At 35.5% G+C, this 19,952-nt stretch overlaps 1 protein-coding gene across 6 annotated transcripts in view; it reads right to left on the minus strand.

Annotated features, from left to right (window-relative positions):
- Positions 1 to 264: 264 nt before the first annotated feature.
- Positions 265 to 19,952, minus strand: part of LOC131064720 (protein THALLO) — a 64,854-nt gene continuing 45,166 nt past the window's right edge. For 3 of the 6 annotated variants that reach the window (XM_057998965.2, XM_057998969.2, XM_059209598.1), the window contains 4 exons: positions 4,384 to 4,598; positions 4,219 to 4,279; positions 4,071 to 4,139; positions 3,344 to 3,855 (listed from right to left, as the gene is read on the minus strand). In XM_057998965.2, coding sequence (XP_057854948.2) covers positions 3,724 to 3,855; positions 4,071 to 4,139; positions 4,219 to 4,279; positions 4,384 to 4,598 — 477 coding nt within the window. In that variant the 3' untranslated portion in view covers positions 3,344 to 3,723. Of the gene's footprint in view, positions 540 to 2,400; positions 2,599 to 3,343; positions 3,856 to 4,070; positions 4,140 to 4,218; positions 4,280 to 4,383; positions 4,599 to 19,952 lie in introns of those variants that run through there. The other 3 variants (XM_057998967.2, XM_057998968.2, XM_057998966.2) reach the window with 3 other exon arrangements.

Raw genomic sequence — 19,952 nt, forward strand, 5'->3', positions numbered from 1 at the left:
TAAATTACTTTAAAACTGAAAAAACGAGATGAAAGCACCAAATTGAAATCAACAAGGAAACACCACACAATGAAGACAAAGCACAAGCAAATTTGTAGAAACCCAAGATGGGAAAACCATGGTGAGAAATACTGCTGCAATCTACCATCCTAATCCAACCTCACAGTCAATCCACTTACAATCTTTTGAACACCAACTCAATCAAAAGCCTTAAGAGAGCACCAACCCTCCAAATACACAATGACTTGAGCACCAACTCCAAAATCAAATTAGTTATAGAGTATGTTCATTTATAGATCAATTATACATGCCAATTCCATCAACAAGTCTTATTATGCATCAAGTCAATTCCAACAATCTGATACAGAAAAGAAATATACTTAATATAATGAGGCTTGATATCAAATATCTCTGTATGACTGCAAAATGAAGCGTTGAAACTTAGGCTGAAATGTTTTGAAGTGTTTCTGAATATCTGAAAATAGATAAATATTTGCAAACTTCTCCAGTACTGTTGTCTAACACGTTATAATCTGCACCTTAAACTCAAAAAACTATTATTGTTACAACACCAATGTTGAGAATATAATGCTCTGTAAAATAATCTGAAGATATCAACCATAAACAAAATGTCTTGTCACTGTCTTATAATAAGTGATTATCTAAAACAAAAACACAACCAACAATACCTATTCACCTATCCCACTTGTTTTTGTCAGTCTATAATTTGTAATGCAGAATTCTTCTATCTGAATTGTTGGTGAGGCATGAGAACAGTGTTCAAAATCGACTTGTAAAGTTTATGCAATTATTGAATAATATAAATATTCATCATATACGTATCATCATATATTTGTTATGATAAGCTGTCTTACTTCACACGTATTCTTTTTATCAGCAACATATTCTCTATTTTATAGACTGCTTCTATCGGTTGGGCAGTTGTGAGTCAATTTAAAATAATCGATAACTACTTCCAATAAACATTGATTAACAAATACACGATTAAAAGACTTCAACTGATCACAACCGAACCTCTCATTATATAATACAAACAAAACTTATGATGAAGTCTTTCAAAACAGAAACAACAAGCCGACGAGAAACAAGAAGCCGACGAGAATACATCTTGAAATCAACAAACAAATGAAATCAAACAGGTTATGAAGAAGAAATTTCATTATTATTTGTTTTGTTGTATTGCCACTAGTTTCAACATATATGCTACTCTATTCATTTGATACAGGTGTATGTCGTTGCTCTATTCATTTGACATAGTTGTTTGACTGAATCAACATGTCAAGCGTCTTAATCTGATATCATTCTATACCATCTCTGATATTCATTATGTATTTAATATGGTAAAGTTTGTTCATTTTACACCTGCTTTTATTGTTGTGACATCGATGAGAAATCAGTCTAACAAAAACATCACACATAATGAGCTACAAATTTAGTAGGCAAAGAGAAGATATATTCTCTACCTCTCTACATTCAAACGAACGTCTCTATATAGCCCTTGTTTACTTCATCTCAAAGTTATAAATGGTATCTTTGCATTTTTTTTGTAGTGAAAAGATTTTGCTGCAACAACACCTCGTCTTCAAATATTTGTCATTCACATCTTATATGTCTTATATTCCCTTCATTTGTGAACACAATTGGAATGTTTTTAAGTTGACTCAAAAGCTCATGAATGACCAAATCTTTAAGCATTACAATTGGCAGGTAGGCAGGCAGGCATCTGGGGGAGCGCTTCGATTGTGTGCAAAAATGACAAGGGAAGAAACATCATGAGGTCAACCTCAATGACATTGATCCATATACAAACTAGGTTGTGAAAAATGCAAATACATTCTTTACTACAATGATATCGTTATTTGGAGAGGGTGATAACAAAATGGGAGAGAAAAACAAATCATGTTTAAGAAAGCAAGAGGCAAAACTAGCAAGCCATCAAGGGCAAGTTCATTACATTCACAACATGATTTTATGCTTATACTAATGTCAAAGATAATAATTTATATTTTTTGTTTATATTGAACTCATTTTTTAGTCGATGTGTATTGAACTCTAATTCTGATCTCTGTCAGATGGAAATTAATAACGTGTTCTTTAAATTCATTAATATGCATGATTTTTAAAATTGTTTTTATAAATTTATGTATTATCCAACATTAAAAAAAACTGCCAAGTATTTGTTCAGTTCCAAGTTTTTTAAAATTTTTGGTCAACCAAATAATTGTTGAATTTGAGCTTTCCAATTATGGTTGTAATTGAATAATAAATTGGAAATGTAGGATATATTCATGGTAAATATTACAAGATTTTATGTTTGTATTCATCATCCAAGTAACTGAATGTTAATTAAAAAATAATCTCATAGAAAAAGGCAATTAAAAACACTAAATCCCAGAATGTTAAAACTTGCTAGTAAAATCATGTTTTTATCACTGTTTTTTGTTTTCCTTCTTTTTCATTGAGGGTCAAAGTGGATTTTTGAGAGGACACACTTTTTAATGTATTCAGATATAGCAATAAAACCAAGAACCATGAAACTATCGCAAACCCAATAGCATACCAACAATAAGCCACCAGCTGCAAAAACAAATAAACAGTTGTAAGCAAATTACTGAGGCTTAAACACACACAACACAAAGCTAATCAAAGCAGCTTGAATAAAAGACCTCCAAAGAGCTCTAAAACCATCCGTGGACCTTACTTCAGTACCACTGCTGCAGTATTTAACAAGATCTCTATTTAGCTCTTTGCAATGAGAGGACTGTGACCTAGCATTCGCACGAAGTGAAAAGTTGAGAGCATCAGAATCCCTCCTAAGCTTACCAACTTTTGGGGGTCAATACGTCCATATTTTTTATGTATAAAATGGATACAACACAAAAGAATAGACGACCATACCAGGAACTACCATTGGAGGGAAGCATGACGTGTCAAATTTTTCATTGTATAGGCATCTTAGGATACACATATTTTAGTATAGCACATTCCTCTATCGATAATCTTAATGTCTGACAAGCAGCAGCTCCATGATACCCATCAGAACTAGATAATAATATGGCAGATACTATGACAGATGAAATCCCCTACATAAAATTTCCACTGACATGAAAATTAAATTTTGTTAAATTTTAGAATTCAGGGTCTAGAAGACAGAAATGGACAAGACTAAGGTGGCATAGAGCATCTTTAAAAAGGATGTCAAGCATCCAAGTTAAATTTAGATCTACAACTTAGATCTGTGTCTTATTGTTTTAAAATGTGGGATAGATGCATCTATATACAGGCATAGATAATACAAAAGACTATGGAGATGGGAGAATCATTGAGAAATAAACAACAGAACTATTAAGGTAGTTGCGTTGATGACTTGAAGCCCACCAGTACAAATTTGATCCAAACCAATTGTATCAGGAACACCAGGCTACTTTTGCAAACTTGAGTAGCTTAAAGTTTATTAGATAGATTACAAGATAGGCATGTTGCCTTGATGATTACTTAATAATCAAATACAATAAAATGATAAATCAGTCAGACAAAATATACGACCTAAATTCCTCCTCTCTACTACACATAAATTAGCTATAATTAAAACTACTCTTAAACAGGAGAGAAAAAATATCCTACTGAAATTGTGTAACAAAAATTTCTCAGTAGGCTTCCAATTACCTGCTCTTTGTAACTGTCAGGATTAATTTCTGATTATCAGTTTTTAAACCTAACACTTCGGCTGAGTCCAGTTCTAATACCGGTAGTTTCACCTCCATATGGTCCCTGAGGCTTTCTAATATCACGAACTTGTCCCTTGCGACGAATAACTGCTTTTTCATGCTTCAACTACAGAAATACAATCAACAAATTTAACAATTTGTATTGTATTTAATATCAAGAGAACTCTAAATGAGCTAGCATACAAGATACAATACCATAATTAATCATTCATGTTAGCAGAATGCATCCAAAACAAATAGCAGAAGAAGAAATTGTCTATTTTTCGTAAATAAATTTATGAACTGTCGAGGATGGCTAAGCAAGATCCCAAATTTACAAACCTTGTATTTTTTCCTTGGATTCTTTGTAAGCTTCTTACGATGTGGAGTTAACCCTTTGTTCTTCTCCATCTGAATGCAAGCAACATCGCCCATTAAATAGTGTAATGACAAGTTATTCTTAGATATAGAATATTCAAATACCACATACCTGATATGTAATGTGCCGTTTTCCATCTAGTTCCTCTTCAGGAGCCACAATTGTGGGTTTCCTGCAAAAGTAACATATAAATATAATTACAACTCTGACGAAAAAATAAGTGTTCCAAAGGTGATTGATTTGTTCATTTAGCATTGTCAAAATTCAAGAATATACCTTGAATATGTCTCCTCTTTGGCCGCAAGCTTTGCAGCCCTCTGTTGTTTTACCTCCCGATAAAACTCATCTTCAGATCCCTCAAGATCATCATTTTCTGTTTTCTTAGAAACATCGTCAGGGGATGGTGACTTCCCATACGAAAGTGTTTCATGTCGTCTCCTCCTCTCTCCAAGATCCTCTTTCTCAGGCAAGTCATCATCCCCAGAAACTAACTGGAAAAATGTATTTGCACTATTTTTATCATTCAACAATGTAAATTGATGGGGAACTAATTCAAAATATTGTTAGATAAGAAATACCAAAAACTAAGGCAATAGCTCAAATCAAGTGAAATAAAATGTTCAACAGAATCTTTAAAGTTATTTGCCGTCCAAACCCTCCAAGCAACATACTAAAAATCTACATCTGCATGCCAGATCTATAATTTGACTGGCACTACCAGTCTCTTAGCCCAATTGATTATTCAGTGTCATTTATTATAAGAACCTTTGCATTCAACTTATCAATGTCATTCCCAGATTATTCTTGCGGATAGACAAAGGCAAGCTTAGAACAGTGCCTTATTCTGTTCAATGATAAGATTTTCTCTTGGATTGTCATTTATGGTGGCGAATTTAACTTCCTGTTTATCCTTTTAAGGCCTTATAATGTTAGCCTGCAACAATGATATCCAGTATATTCAGCTTTTGCAATGCATTTTTAATCCTAAGCATGGAAAGAGAGCTGTGACTGGCATTTCACCGTCCTCAAAGATAAAGGAAAACTTAGAATTCTATCTTGTGAGGTGCAATAATAGTATTCTTCCCTTGAATAATGTACATTTTAAAATATAATTTACAGATTTGTATAATCAATTTTTTACAATCCATGTGCAGTGCCTTTCCATGATTCCTCCTTTATGATGGGTTATGTTTGTTACTGTTGGACTCTTTATATACTTCTGATGTTGTTTGCTTCTTGTTTGGCTCTTTATATTGATATCCTCTTTGATATTAGTGGATTCATTGTGATTACTATGATGACGTTAGGGTTTGTGTTTGGTTACTTGTGTTTACCCATTATTTAGTAGATATGGTTTATATTTATTGCTATGATGATTTATCATGAACTAACCCTAATTCAGTGTCTACATTAGATACAAATGATGTTGATATCATTTATTATGTTATGTCTTTGCTATGGTGTCTTACTATTGTGGATGTGAAAGGGACAATGTTACATCACTCATATATGAGCGGGGTGTGATGTTACGATTCTCTTTCACCTGCTTGTGTATTTTATGGTTAAATATATATAGAGTATAGAATTTGGTGTTATGCAAGATGCAGGTACTAGGCATCGACTCCACCTAGTCTCACGGATCTGAGCGTGCCTTTAATCCCAATGGCAGTTGATTGGAGTTGACACTAAGGCCCTACTACATCTTAACCCTAGTCAGTGTCCTAAGTGGGTTCCAGTGTTCTTGGCTAGAGTCGTCTTGTTAGGTTTTGTGTGGTTTTATGAATGTTGTATTTTATTTAATTTTATTGATGGTTTGATGTTATATGGTTGTGGTAATAGCAAATAAGTTATAATATATAGTCCTAATTGTAAATGATTAATTATGTCAGATTTAATAAGTGGGTCTCATATTATAATATTTTTATTATTATTAGCATTTATATTATGCGGAAATGATTTATTATATTTTATATTTATTGTGGGAGATATTATTTGGTAATGGATTTTAATTACAATTTCATTTTGTTTGTTGTTTTGGAGTGGTTTCTTGTTCAAACTTGGGGTTGCTATTTTGGGCAAGAGGAAAATGATGTTTTTGGATTCGAGTGTGAAGGGGAAGGTACGAAGAGTGGTTTTGGGGATTATTGTGGTGGTTTTTGTGAATGTTGTTTTTGAAAATTTGGATAGTGGAGAAGGGTTTCGATCTGCATTTATATGGAGTGAATTTTGATGAGAATTTGAGAAGGGATTTCGTGAAGATTGTAAGGGGGTTTCATGGATTTGTTTCTGAAGACTTGGATTGCGTTTGGAATTTCAATTTTGGAGGCTTTCTGGTTCGTGTTAATTTGATGTACATGTGGAGATTGTGTATCTTCGTCTTCGTAGTCCTATTCTTCTTTTTCCAAGTTGGAGTTTTCTTGATTTTCCCTTGTTTTATGCACTTCTAATTTTTAGAAATGAAAAAAGTGTTTATTTTGTGTTTGTATGATATTTTAAAAGTTCTGGAAATGATTTGGTTTCATGTTTTGATATTATGTAAATTGGACATCCTGGGTGCTTCCATTCTACCCTTTTAAGACATTGTTTTTGATGTTGTAGTCTTGAAGTCTTGTTTCTCGTCATGGGTGTGATCTAATTCATTTTTAAGTATGAAACTCACCCACCACAAATGGGTTTGTGTTAGATTTTGCATTTTTGGTCATCTAGATGTCAAGTTTTGAGCCCAAAGTCAGCCCTAGGTCTTTGTCTTGCTTCTATCACAAAAGCACTAAAAGAAGTTGCAAAAGCGCTAAAAGATGTTGTAAATGCACAGTGTCATAGTTTTGCCCTCCAAATCAGTTTTGAGGGTCCAAGTCAGTCCAGGTCGGACCAAAGGCTTGGTTTTGGGTTTGTAACTCTCTTTTATACTTTTCCAGAGCATGTATGATAGTTTGTGATGGATTTATGTGTTTTCCTTCCATTTGCATGTGTTTGTTCATTATAGTCTATTGCATCTGCATTCTTGATGATGCTTTGAGAGCAATTGGATTAAGTAAAGTTTTGTGGATCAAAAAAGATGTAATGGTTCAGGTTTATGTATGGATATTTGGATTTGGATTGGTGATCATAGGCCGAAACCACGCTCGATGATTATAATGAATCAAAGGCTATGTATGTGTTAAATATGGTTATTTTGGATTTGATTGTGTTACTTTTTTATCATCAACGTTTCGGATCACACTCTGTGATTCATCATCAGGATGCTAAGAGAATGCCAAGATATTCTCTTAGCATCCTGATGATGGATCACAGAGTGTGATCCGAAACGTTGATGACCAGAATAACCAAATTCATTAGCATGTATTGTGGAAATTTAATAATATGTATGTGTTATCGATTCAAGATTTATCCCTTTTGTTGATTGGGATCATATGGAAGTCCTAATTCGATTTATGTGATCTTTACTTATGAGATGTGGTTGTGATGATTCATTATGTGTACAATGGATGTTATGATGTTGTTGTGATTCTCTTGTTGTACCCATAGGTTAGTGGTATCTAGGTGCAAGTTAGGGGGCATGGCTTCCAAGTGGGTGTCAGGGCCTAAGTGGCTGCCAAGGAATCTCATTGGAAGTTTCCTCTCAATGGGTGTCAGGGCCCTAAAGTGACTGCCAGGGAATCTCATTGAGAGTTAGATTAATCAAGTGATAGCATTAAATTAAATGAATTGAGGGTGGGTTGAACACACATCAATAAGATAATTGTCGATGCCTCACTCATGGCTTGGAGTGCTTGTTTAGGCTCAGGATGAGAATGGGAATGGGAAGGCCTGTATGGCGCATCAAACTTCCTTGCCTCCATGGAAGGATTGTTCGGTTCCACATGTGCAATCAAATGGGTGTTGGGTCTGGAGTTTGGAGAGGGTCGAATCCCAAGGAAACTCATGTTGATGTCATGTGATGACACTCTTCCCTAGTTGTTGTCTAGTACCCTATCCTATGTGGAGTTGTAGAAGCCTCTAGTAAGTTTGTGCTTTATGGTTGAGCCTGTGTCTTTGGTTTTTCAGTCTTTTAGTATGATCTGTCTTGTGAATGTTTGTATTCCTTGGATGTTTAGGTGTCAATCTGGGTCAAGTGATGTGTGTGCGGCCTTATGCCATTCTCTGAAGCACAGGGGGTGGACCTTTTTGGTTCCACATGGTCGGGTGATTGATGCCTTCTTCCATTGGGATATCTGGTGGTTTGTTCGTGAGCATGGTGAATGGTTCATCTTCTCTTCAGTTTCCAATGCTATGGATTTAAGATGCAATTGTATTCTTTGATATACATAAGATTCATCTATGTACTTTGTAATTTGATACCATTTATGTTAGTAATGTGCCCTAATACTCTTATTGAAAAGATTGGTATAAAACTGTAATGTAAATTATGCATAGAATATAAGATTTAATGTTATGATGTTATCATATGGTTAATCTATGCGGTGTTGGTATCAACTATATTTTAGGAATGGATGAATTCATTATGTTTGCAAGATTTGATAGAATAGGAACATTTAGTATTGGTGTTTTAAAAGAATGTAATATCTTAGAAGTGCTAATTGTGCTACATCTCATGGTTATCTTACTATGGTTTAGATAAGTACTTTCTTATGCTATGTTTAATGATAAATCATTAGTCTATGTAGGGGATATCCGATGTATCTATATTATTGTTGCATTATCAGTAATGGTGTTAGGGAACCTCAGAGGACACAAGTTAGATGTTATGAGTTTATTTCGGCTTGTGCATTAATGTTGTGTAATCATGTTATATTTAGATGTATGAAGTTCCTTAAGATTAATGCAATGTTGTATCTCTTTTTAAAAAGAAAAAATTATCTCTAAGATGTCTAGTTAGGTTGTTAGTCGGCTTAGTTCTTTAGGGTTTCTTGGAGGGCGTTACACCATGAGACTAATGCTATTGTTTCTGAATTTGATTGTGTAAGATTAGCGAGCATCAACATTTAAGATCACACTCTATGATCCATCTTCAAGATGTTAGAGAATGTTAAAGAGCTTAAAGAGATGGAAAATAGGTCAGTTGCGGACCCAAACTGATTGAAAAGACAGATGGGAGGAGAAGAAAGGAGAGTTTGAATGAGGAACAAGGAGTTGAGCAAAAAATAAAAAATGCTTATTTAAAAATTAACTAGAAAATTAAAAGCTACGAAATTGAAAATATAAATATGTCAATAAATTATCTAAGAATAATTAATATACTTACAAATAAAAAGAAAAGAAAAAGAAAAAAAAGCTGAAATATAAAATAAAATATAAGAACAAGGAAAAATATAAAATGCCTACAAATGAATTATAAGATTATAATATAAATGGACTAGCAAAATAAAAGATTTAAAAGGATGCAAAAAGATAAACCTATACAATATTTGTATAAGTATGAAAATCTAAATCTATAACACTACTGAAAAACTGAAATTAATGGTAATTGCATTGAATTATTTACAAATGAACGAGAGTTCATATAGCAATTACAAGCACGATGTTTCCTAAACGAAACAATCATCAAAAATACAAACAGACTAATTGAACTAATATTACATGTAAAATACATTATTGTCCATTAAATAAGATATAATAATATTATTCTAATACCCTCCCTTAATAGTCAATTTGTCAACAAGAAGTTACCCCCTAAATTTACAAACTTGTCCGAGCTCAAGGACTTGGTGAGGATGTCTGCAATTTGATCCTCAATTGGAACATATTGCAACTAAACTGATCAACCTTCAACAAGATGCCTGATGAAATGACAATGAAGCTCAACAAGCTTTGTTCTTTCATGGAAGACCGGATTTTTGGCCAGTTTGAGCACCCCTTGATTGTCACAGTAGAGGGGTGAAGGACCTACGTGAGACATTTGCATGTATGAAAGCATCATTCGAAGCCAAATTGCCTCACAAGCTACTTTAATAGTTCCCCAATACTCTGCTTCAGTCGAGGAAAGAGCTACCACGTGCTGCTTCTTGTTGGTCAATGTAACTACATCGGTTCCCAGACTGAAGACATACCCAGATGTAGACTTCCTGTCATCAACAAAACGTGCCCAATCCAAGTCTGTATAACCAATGAGTCTAGGATATTTGCTTCTGCCATACAGAATGCCAAAGTCAGAAGTGCCCTTCACATATCTCAACACACACTTCGTTGCAAATCAGTGTTCAGAGGTAGGGGCTATCATAAAGCGAGAGAGGTAACTCACAGGATAACTCAGGTCGGGTCTAGTGGCGGTGAGATAGATGAGACTGCCCACTAGTTGCCAGAACAAGGATTCATCCACCACGAGTGAATCTGATTTGGCTAACAACTTCAGTCCTTTCTCCATAGGTGTAGAGGTAGGTTTGCAATCTTGCATCCAAAACTCATCAAGCAAACTCCTGGCTACTTCAACTAAGAGATGAAGATACTACCATCAGTCTGCCAAACCTCAACACCTAAGCAGTAATGCAGAAGTCCCAAGTCTGTCATGTCAAAGGAGTGGCACAAACTCTGTTTGATCTACTCAATCAAAAGTGTTGAACTACTAGTGATAATCAAATCATCAAAAGTAGTTTTGACATATAGATTGGAATCGGAAGAACTCCTTTGAAAGCCTTGATCACTGAGGTACTTATCAATTTTCATGTACCAAGCCTGAGGAGCCTGTTTAAGGCCATAGAGTGCTTTCACCAGTCTACATACCTAGTGTTCTTTACCGGCAACCTTGAATCCTAGAGGTTACATCATGTAGACCTCTTCATGCAACTCACCATTGAGAAATGCACTCTTGACATCCATTTGATGGACTTTCCAACCAAATTGGGCAGACAACACAAGGATGAGCCGAATTGTACTCATTTTGGTTGTAGGAGCAAAAGCCACCTCATAGTCAATGCCTTCTCTCTGTGTGAACCCCCCAGCAACAAACCATGCCTTGTACTTATCAAGGGTTCCATCAGCCTTAATTCTATGCACCCATTTGTAGCTAATGGGCTTCTTCCCAGGTGGAAGATCAAAGAGAACCCAAGTGTTGTTCTTGAGAAGACTATGATGTTCAGCTTCCATAGCCTGTTCCCACTCAGCTATACTTGTAGCCTCTGCATATGTTTGAGGCTCATAAATGCTATCAATGTTGGCCATGAGAGAAAAATTAATTGTATGATGTCGTTTGCTCTTGTTTCTAGACGATCTACCCTCAATGACTCGTCTACCCTCAATGACCTCATCATCATGAAGATCACCAATGGTCTTGGCCCACCACTTAGGCCAGAGACTAGAAGTACCAACATCTAAAACAGGTGGATCGACATCACCAAGAATGGCAATAACAAAGTCATCAAGATGTTGCTCAAGATTCTCCTGAGTAAAGTCGAGTGGTGCAACTACCTATCTGGGAGAACCTGCAGGAGAAGTGACGGGTGCAGAGCCTAGAACAATTGTATCCCTCCCATCAGGTAAACCTAATGGAAGACGAACACCCAAATCGCTAGCCTTTAGAGGCTAATCCTCAGGGCTTAAAACAGGAGAAGAGAGCTAAAAAGGCCCTCGTTCTTCATCAAAAACATCTCGACTAAATATGAGACGATCAGTGTCTACATCAATTAGCCAGTAAGATTTGTGGTTATCACTGTACTCGGTGAAAATGAGTTTTTGACTCTTGGAATCCATCTTTGTGTGCTTGGCATCTGGGATCTAGACATATGCAAAAGAGCCAAAGACTTTTAAGTTACTGATTTTGGGCTTCCTGCCGAACCATGCTTCCTCTGGAGTCTTCTTCTTAACAGACATTGTGAGAGACTCGTTTAGAAGATAGACAACAGTGTAAACTGCTTCTGCCCAATACTTCTTTGGAACATTCCGATGCTCCATCATAGAATGAGCCATCTTAGTTATTCTACGGTTTCTCCACTTAGCAAAACCGTTTTGCTGAGGGGTGTAAGGTGTGCTAAGCTGGCGTTTGATGCCGTGAAGTGCACAAAAGTCGGAGAAATCAGAAGAACAAAATTCCCCCTCATTATCTGGCCCAAAGAAACGAGACTTGGGACTCGCACCCAACTCGGCAAGGCCTACTCGTCTCGAGACTCAAGACTCGGAGTCGAAACTCGGCGCAAACTTGGTTGGACTCGGCAAAGTGAAAAACTCAAGAAATTTAGAGATTTTTAAGGATTTAAAACTTGTTTCATGCACCCTTTATTAAATACACCTTAAAGACACAATAACATCATCAAATAGAAGCTAACTTGATTACATACACAAGTATACATCAATCATATAAGCATAAACGCAAATTGTAGCTGAAGGAAATAACAAACATAGATATATAAATATTGTCAAATGTATACAATATTACAAAACTCATGGAATAAAAAATCCATGTCATCATATGATCAAATGAGATGCAAACTCTTCCTTTCCAACTCTTGATGCACCAAATGAAAGTATATGTTGTTATATGGAGCCTAATCAGACTTGGAGGTTAAAATTTCCCTACTTTTATCGGTGCAGTTTCCCCCCTAATTTTATGACGGGGGTTATTTTTCTATTGTTTCTCCTCACAACTCACTTTTCTCCTCCTATTTTGCCAAATGAATGAAATTAAGTTCACTTTAAGGGGCAAAGCAAAATATAAACAAAAAAAAATTAGTTAAAAATATTTTAAAACGTTTTTTTTTTGTCTTTAAGTTGCCTTACGTCGGCCGAGTTTGGCGAGTCCTGACTCTCAAACTCAGCGATTTTAGGCGAGTTTGGAAGATGGTGATTTTGGGAGATTTTGGGGGCCAAACTCATTCGAGTCCGAGTCTGAGCCTAGTAGACTTGGCAACCCTCACTCGACACGGGAATCGCCCAAACTCGGCGATTTTGGGTGATTCTCGTTTCTCTGATCTGACCTAAAAGTTATAATTTGGTTACCAGACTCTTTCTACTTGGCCTTAAACTTCTGGAACATAACAAACACCACTAATTTTTGTTTAAGAAAAAACACCCACATTTTGAGACTAAAATCATCAACAAATAACATGAAATACCTGGACCCAGTCACTAAAGGAGTATTCAACGGACCACAAATGTCAACACGAACCAATTGCAATACCTTAGAAGTTCGCCAAGAATCACCATCCGTGAATTGAGTTTGATGCTGCTTTCCAGCCTACAAGCTCCACAAACTCCCTGATTCTGAGTCTAAATCTCAGGTAAGCCATGAACTAGATCCTCTCGAACAAGCTGAGAGAGATAGTGTATGTTCAAGAGCCCATACTGTTGATGCTAGAGATTTCTGATTGAAGAACTTTTGGCTGCCAAGGCGTGCTCTTGAGAATCACCAGTATCCACAAGTCTATAAAGACCATGATCCTCAATACCCACAACAACTGTAATGCGAGTCTCCCTTTCAACAACGAAACATTTGTGCAAACTGAATACCACATCAAATCGAGGAGAGTTTCATAATTTGACTGACAGAGAGAAGGTTCGGTTCCATGCTGGGAACGTAGAATACATTGAGGAAAATTAAATTCCTCCCACCAAACTGAATCTGCAAATTGCCCTTACCGACAAAAGTATACTCTTCCCCTCATCCAAAGATCATATAATCGGTGAAAGGTTGATATTCTAGGAACCAGTCACATCGATGGCGAAGTGTTGCGAAGCACCTCAATCAATGTACCAAGCAAAGGACTTCAAATGATTTGCAAGTCTTTTAGCCATAAAGGCATACAAGGTAGATTCCTTCTACTCAGTGTACTCAGCAACATTCACTTTTGGCTGAGAACCTCCCTACTTTTGTTCAAAAGCCAAGCGTGACCGACAATCCTTCTTCATGTGACCATATTTGTGGCAATAGTTGCACTGAATGTTCTACTTCTTTGAGCCTTCTGATGACGGAGCAGAATTGTTGTTTCCACCGATACTACTACAGAAGTTTGTTGCACAGCTCTAGAAACTTGAAACTTCAAGTCAACATTAGTCGAGGTAACGTTGAGCATTTAGATAAACTGCTCATAAGACTTTGGTAGACTTTTCAAAATGATGACTATCATGTCTTCTTCCTCCATCTTCCATCCAATCACCTCTAGCTGATCACGAATGTCCTTAATCTTTGTCAGGTGCTCTTGTAAGGACATTCTCTCATCCATCGTGATGGAGAACTAGTTCTTCAAAAAGAACGCAAAAACTCTTGTCTGATGTTTCATGAAGATCCTTCAGATGAGTCTGGATCTCTACAACTATCTTGCCTGATAGCACTTGAGGCAGTTGATCATCAAACTCCATCTATTTTCCCAGGTTTTATTGGATGTATTTTAATGTATATATCTGATACAATCTGATACTTGCATTCTTGGAATTCTATGTGTTCTCAAATTGAATAACATTATACTATATATATTCCTTTGGAGAGGCATGTCCTTGAACGAAGATGTCTCTCCTTTAATTATAATAATTTAATCAATATTATAATGTTTCATCAATCAATTATTAATTTAGAATAATATAATAGATTAATATTGAATATTAAATTTTATATGATTAATAATAATATAATAATATAACATAATAATATATTATTATTAATCAACATATATTATATGTATTCTAAATGATCATTCGACTAAAGCTACAAACATTAACACTCCCTCTTAGCTAGGGAGGATGATCAGACAGAATGTGTAGTGATCTCCCATGTCAACACTTATGGCCCTCACCATAGTTACACAAAACATAATTAACACTCCCTCTTAGCTAGGGAAGATAAAATCAATGCAAATGCATTAAATCTAGATTAATTATGGAATAGAGAAAATATTATCTCACTATGATATCAAGACGTATGGTATAAACAAGAATATCAAGGCACATGATATTCACCATAACTCAAAAATATCATCTCATGATATTGGGAGTATTTGCATCAACCATATGATGCTCATCACAGGGGACCATAGTCTCAAGGTGTGAATTTGCCTCCGTCGGCGATTCTATTCACAAGCTCTTGCGTGGAGTGCCTCTGTCGGCGATTCTATCCATAAGCTCTTGTGTGGATTGCCTCAATCGGTGATTCTATCCATGAGCTCTCACGTGGATTGCCTCAGTCGGCGATTCTATCCACAAGCACTTACGTGGATTGCCTCAGTCGGCGATTCTATCCATGAGCTCTCACGTGGATTGCCTCAATCGGCGATTCTATCCACTAGCTCTTATGTGGATTGCCTCAGTCGGCGATTCTATCCATGAGCTCTCACGTAGATTGCCTCAGTCAGCGATTCTATCTACAAGCTCTTATGTGGATTGCCTCAGGCGGCGATTCTATCCATGAGCTCTCACGTGGATTGCCTCAGTTGGTGATTCTATTCACAAGCTCTTATGTGGATTGCCTTAGTCGGTGATTCTATTCACAAGCTCTTATGTGGATTGCCTCAGTCGGCGATTCTATCCATGAGCTCTCACATGGATTGCCTTAGTCGACGATTCTATCCACAAGCTCTTACGTGGATTGCCTCTGTCGGCGATTCTATCCATGAGCTCTCACGTGGATTGCCTCAATCGGCGATTCTATCCACCAGCTCTTATGTGGATTGCCTCAGTCGGCGATTCTATCCATGAGCTCTCACGTAGATTGCCTCAGTCAGCGATTCTATCTACAAGCTCTTATGTGGATTGCCTCAGGCGGCGATTCTATCCATGAGCTCTCACGTGGATTGCCTCAGTCGGTGATTCTATTCACAAGCTCTTATGTGGATTGCCTCAGTCGGCGATTCTATCCATGAGCTCTCACATGGATTGCCTTAGTCGGCGATTCTATCCACGAGCTCTCATGTGGATTGCCTCTGTCGGCGATTCTATCCACAAGCTCAAGTTATTGTAAGATCGTCACCTTCCAATAACCTCAAAAATACAAGTAGAAATCATTTGGAAGTCGTCACTTCCTTATGATTTACACAGGGCCCATAAGGCATTAAATGATCTCATTAGTATAATAATCAATTGAATCAAGTTTTACCTCATAAGTGTTTCACCTTCAATAGTGAAAATCCCTCTCAATCACTATGATCGAAATTGTCACAAGTTGACTAAACCATCTGCTCCCTCTGAAGCTCAAGTTCTTGTATCAACCTCTTGTCCTCTTTTGAAATGTCAAACTCCCTTTGCATCTGGTCTCAATCATCAATTCGTTTATAAGCATCAATTTATTTCTCCCTTTAATTCAATTTTATTGTGCTTTCGTCCTGAAGGTATGTCAGAGAGAGATTACAAATAGCTCATAAACTAAATTATCTCGAACAGAAATACCAATGATAGAAGCATACAAGATTTTACTAGCCAATATTATAGCATAAATTACAAACTCAATAATTCATGTGCCTTGATAAAACATGGAATACTTATCTTAAGTTTAAAACATTTCCTTTCATAAGGTGAGCCCATATAAGAAATATCACGCATGAATCATCTCTCATCATAATTCCCTTTGAATGATGTAGAACATTTTCATAATTTTGATCAACACTTTCATTATGATCTGCCACACACAGTCGTTAATAACTTTTGCAATTTACCAAATTTATCCAATCTCTTCAGTGAGATGTTAGAAAATCTAACTACAAACATTTCCTCCAAGTTATAGCCAGATCCAACGGTTAAAACAAAAGTTATGACATTTTTCCCAAAACTGCTAACTCTAGGTAGGGTTTCAAGTGACCTGCACCAAAGTCATCATATCTTGCACAAAACTGAATCAAATTTGATGAGATAAACATATTTGAAAACTAGAAACACAGATCTTTCCATCCATATATCATAGTCCTCATTTTGAGGCCAACCAAGGGTCGTACAATGGCATATTTCAGACAGAAAATTCTAAAAAAAACTGAATTCTCCAACCCTCTCCAACCTCCAAATTAAACTTCACAGGCCTGAGCTCTGATACCATGTTGATTTTCCCAGGTTTTATTGGATGTATTTTAATGTATATATCTGATTCAATCTGATACTTGCATTCTTGGAATTCTATGTGTTCTCAAATTGAATAACTTTATACTATATATATTCCTTTGGAGAGGCATGTCCTTGAACGAAGATGTCTCTCCTTTAATTATAATAATTTAATCAATATTATAATGTTTCATCAATCAATTATTAACTTCGAATAATATAATAGATTAATATTGAATATTAAATTTTATATGATTAATAATAATATAATAATATAACATAATAATATATTATTATTAATCAACATATATTATATGTATTCTAAATGATCATTCGACTGAAGCTACAAACATTAACAAAATCTAAGGCAGAAAATGGCTTGCACAAATCCCAATGTACAAATTTTGAAAGCCCAGAAAAATTTTAATGAAGACCCAAAAATTCCTAAAAAACCCAGAAAGATTTGATCCACGAAATTAAAAAACAACTAATTATAACAAAGGGTTTTTGAAAAACCATAGCTACAAAAACAACCCTAGGTCGAGAGTGCAATTAACGGCAAAAATCTTGCCCTACCCGCAAGTAACCAAAGAGCACAAAAATCGTGCCCTAACTGCTATTTGCTGCACACAGAAAATCGGGGACAAGCCTCGCACAAAACCGCCACACGGAAATCCCAACACAGAAATAAAAAGGAACCCATGGCAGTTAAAAAACATTGTGAGAAACAAACTAATTGAACTAATATCACATGTAAAATACATTATTAACCATTAAATAAGATATAATAATATTATTCTAATAAAAACAAACTTAAGTCTTCAAACATGTAGTGTTGTGGTTAAAACACTTCCTTGGTGAAGCGGCTACCAAGGTTCAAATCCCCTGTCGAGCCACTGTGCTTGCATGCCTTGTGCTTTTGTTGGGCCATTGTGCTATCAGGCTTGAGGTCCCCTATTTGTGGCCTCACCAGTTCATAGCTTCGGGTGAAAAACGCTTCACGTGGAGCCGAAGGGCGTGTCGTGCCAGCATCACCAATCACGTTAAAAAGTTTACCAAGCATAGTTTCAAAAAAATAAAAATAAAATTAAAAACAAACTTGTGAAAAATCTAACAATCTAACAGAAATCAAAACAAATATAGAAATACCTATAACTGATAAAAATTAAATAAAGATCAAATCGAATGAAAACAAATAACTAATAAAAATTGTAAGTAACACGACCAATTTAATGGTAAATAGATAAAAGGATAATATATTCAAATATATATATTTATCTAAATAATATATTATATATTTATCTAAATACTATATATATAAATATATCAAAAGGTAGATAAATATATACAGCAAAAAGAGTAATAAGAAACCTAAAAATTAAGATAAAAGAGGAAATTATAAGAAATAAGAAATAAGAATATATATAACTTAAATAGTCAAATTAAATAATAGATATGAAGGATAATATATTCCAATAAAGAAACAAATCAAAAGAATATTGTATATTTATCAAAACAAAATATATTTCACAAATAGAAGATAAATATAAAGAATACAAAGAATAGTAAGAGAACCTAAAAATTAAAGAAGAGAGGATATTGAAGGATTAAGAATATGTGTGAATAAATTTTCTAAACTAAAAACAGTTAACTACTAAATAGAGATTGAAAAAAATTGTAAAAAACTATATCTAAATAGATAAATAAAAATATATCTAAAGGAACAATGTATTATACTTTTTAACACAGGAATATTTCTCAAAAGAAACATAAAACTATTTATTTCCTCAAATTCAAAATAAAGACATAAATAAGAGTGTTTTCAAAAAGCCTATGCATGCTTTTTAAAACAATCTCATTTTTCAAGAATAAACATGTGTTCATCTTCTTTTGTTCCCAAGAACAACCTCTGAATTTTCAAAGTTTCAGTGACAAAAGCCCTCCTACTTTTCAATGTAGTTCCATATAGTAACTAAAAATGAGCTTCAACATATATTGTTTTCAATGTTTCAATTTGGATGTGAGGTTTGAGCATTCTCAAATTTTCAATGTCGCTCCCAATTATTGTTTCAATGATGGCTTTTCAATACTTAAGGTGTGTAGCGATGCAAAATTGATGTGTTGAAAGTCTTATTATTAAGAAAAATATGGAATTGGGAAAAAAGGAGTAGTGGTGGGAGGATGTGCAAGGCGCGCTAGGGGAAACCCTAGCCACCATTTCTCCATTCAATTGTCTGCAGGTTCGATACGGGGCTGGTTTCGTGGTATTGGCTCGGGGATGTGAGTTTACTTCTTGTGTCTCTATGGCTGTGTGGCGAAGCTTTTTGGTGGCTTGGTGTGCCTTCTTTCTGCACATCCGTGTTTGGGAGTGGGTCTTGTTGTGACCTAAACAAACATCAAACCATTCCAAATGGGGACCCCCTAGTGTTTTAGGCCCTCTAGGTCTTTTGGCTATTATTTGTCGGGTCTTTTCGCGGCAGTCTTGTCAGTCCTCTAAGTTTGCAAGTGTTTGGTTGTCGATTTGATCAAGTCTGCAACTTGTTTGAGCAAATTTGGCTAAGTCTGGAGCATGTTCTGTCTGTTTTGGGGTTTCGCCCTTCAAACTTGAATTTGATACCTTTCCTTTAGGGTTTTGGAAAAACTGAGCGTCGCATTGGAATCAAGGCCCTTTAAGGAACTTACAAATGAAATTTGAGCGAATTCTGAGCAACTTTCTATTTTTAGAAAGTTCCTATTTTTTAAGGATTTCACTGCCTCCCAGATTGGTCTAATTTTGCCAAAAATCAAACTTACTATTTTTAGCAATTTCTATTTTTAGTAAGTTTCTATTAGTGTCTATGCGTCTTGTTTTGTCCTAATCCTAATATTTTGGAAGTACTTACTATTTATAGTAAGCCAATTTT

Source organism: Cryptomeria japonica, chromosome 8 (assembly GCF_030272615.1).
Source record: "Cryptomeria japonica chromosome 8, Sugi_1.0, whole genome shotgun sequence".
In the NCBI taxonomy this organism is placed as follows: Eukaryota; Viridiplantae; Streptophyta; class Pinopsida; order Cupressales; family Cupressaceae; genus Cryptomeria; species Cryptomeria japonica.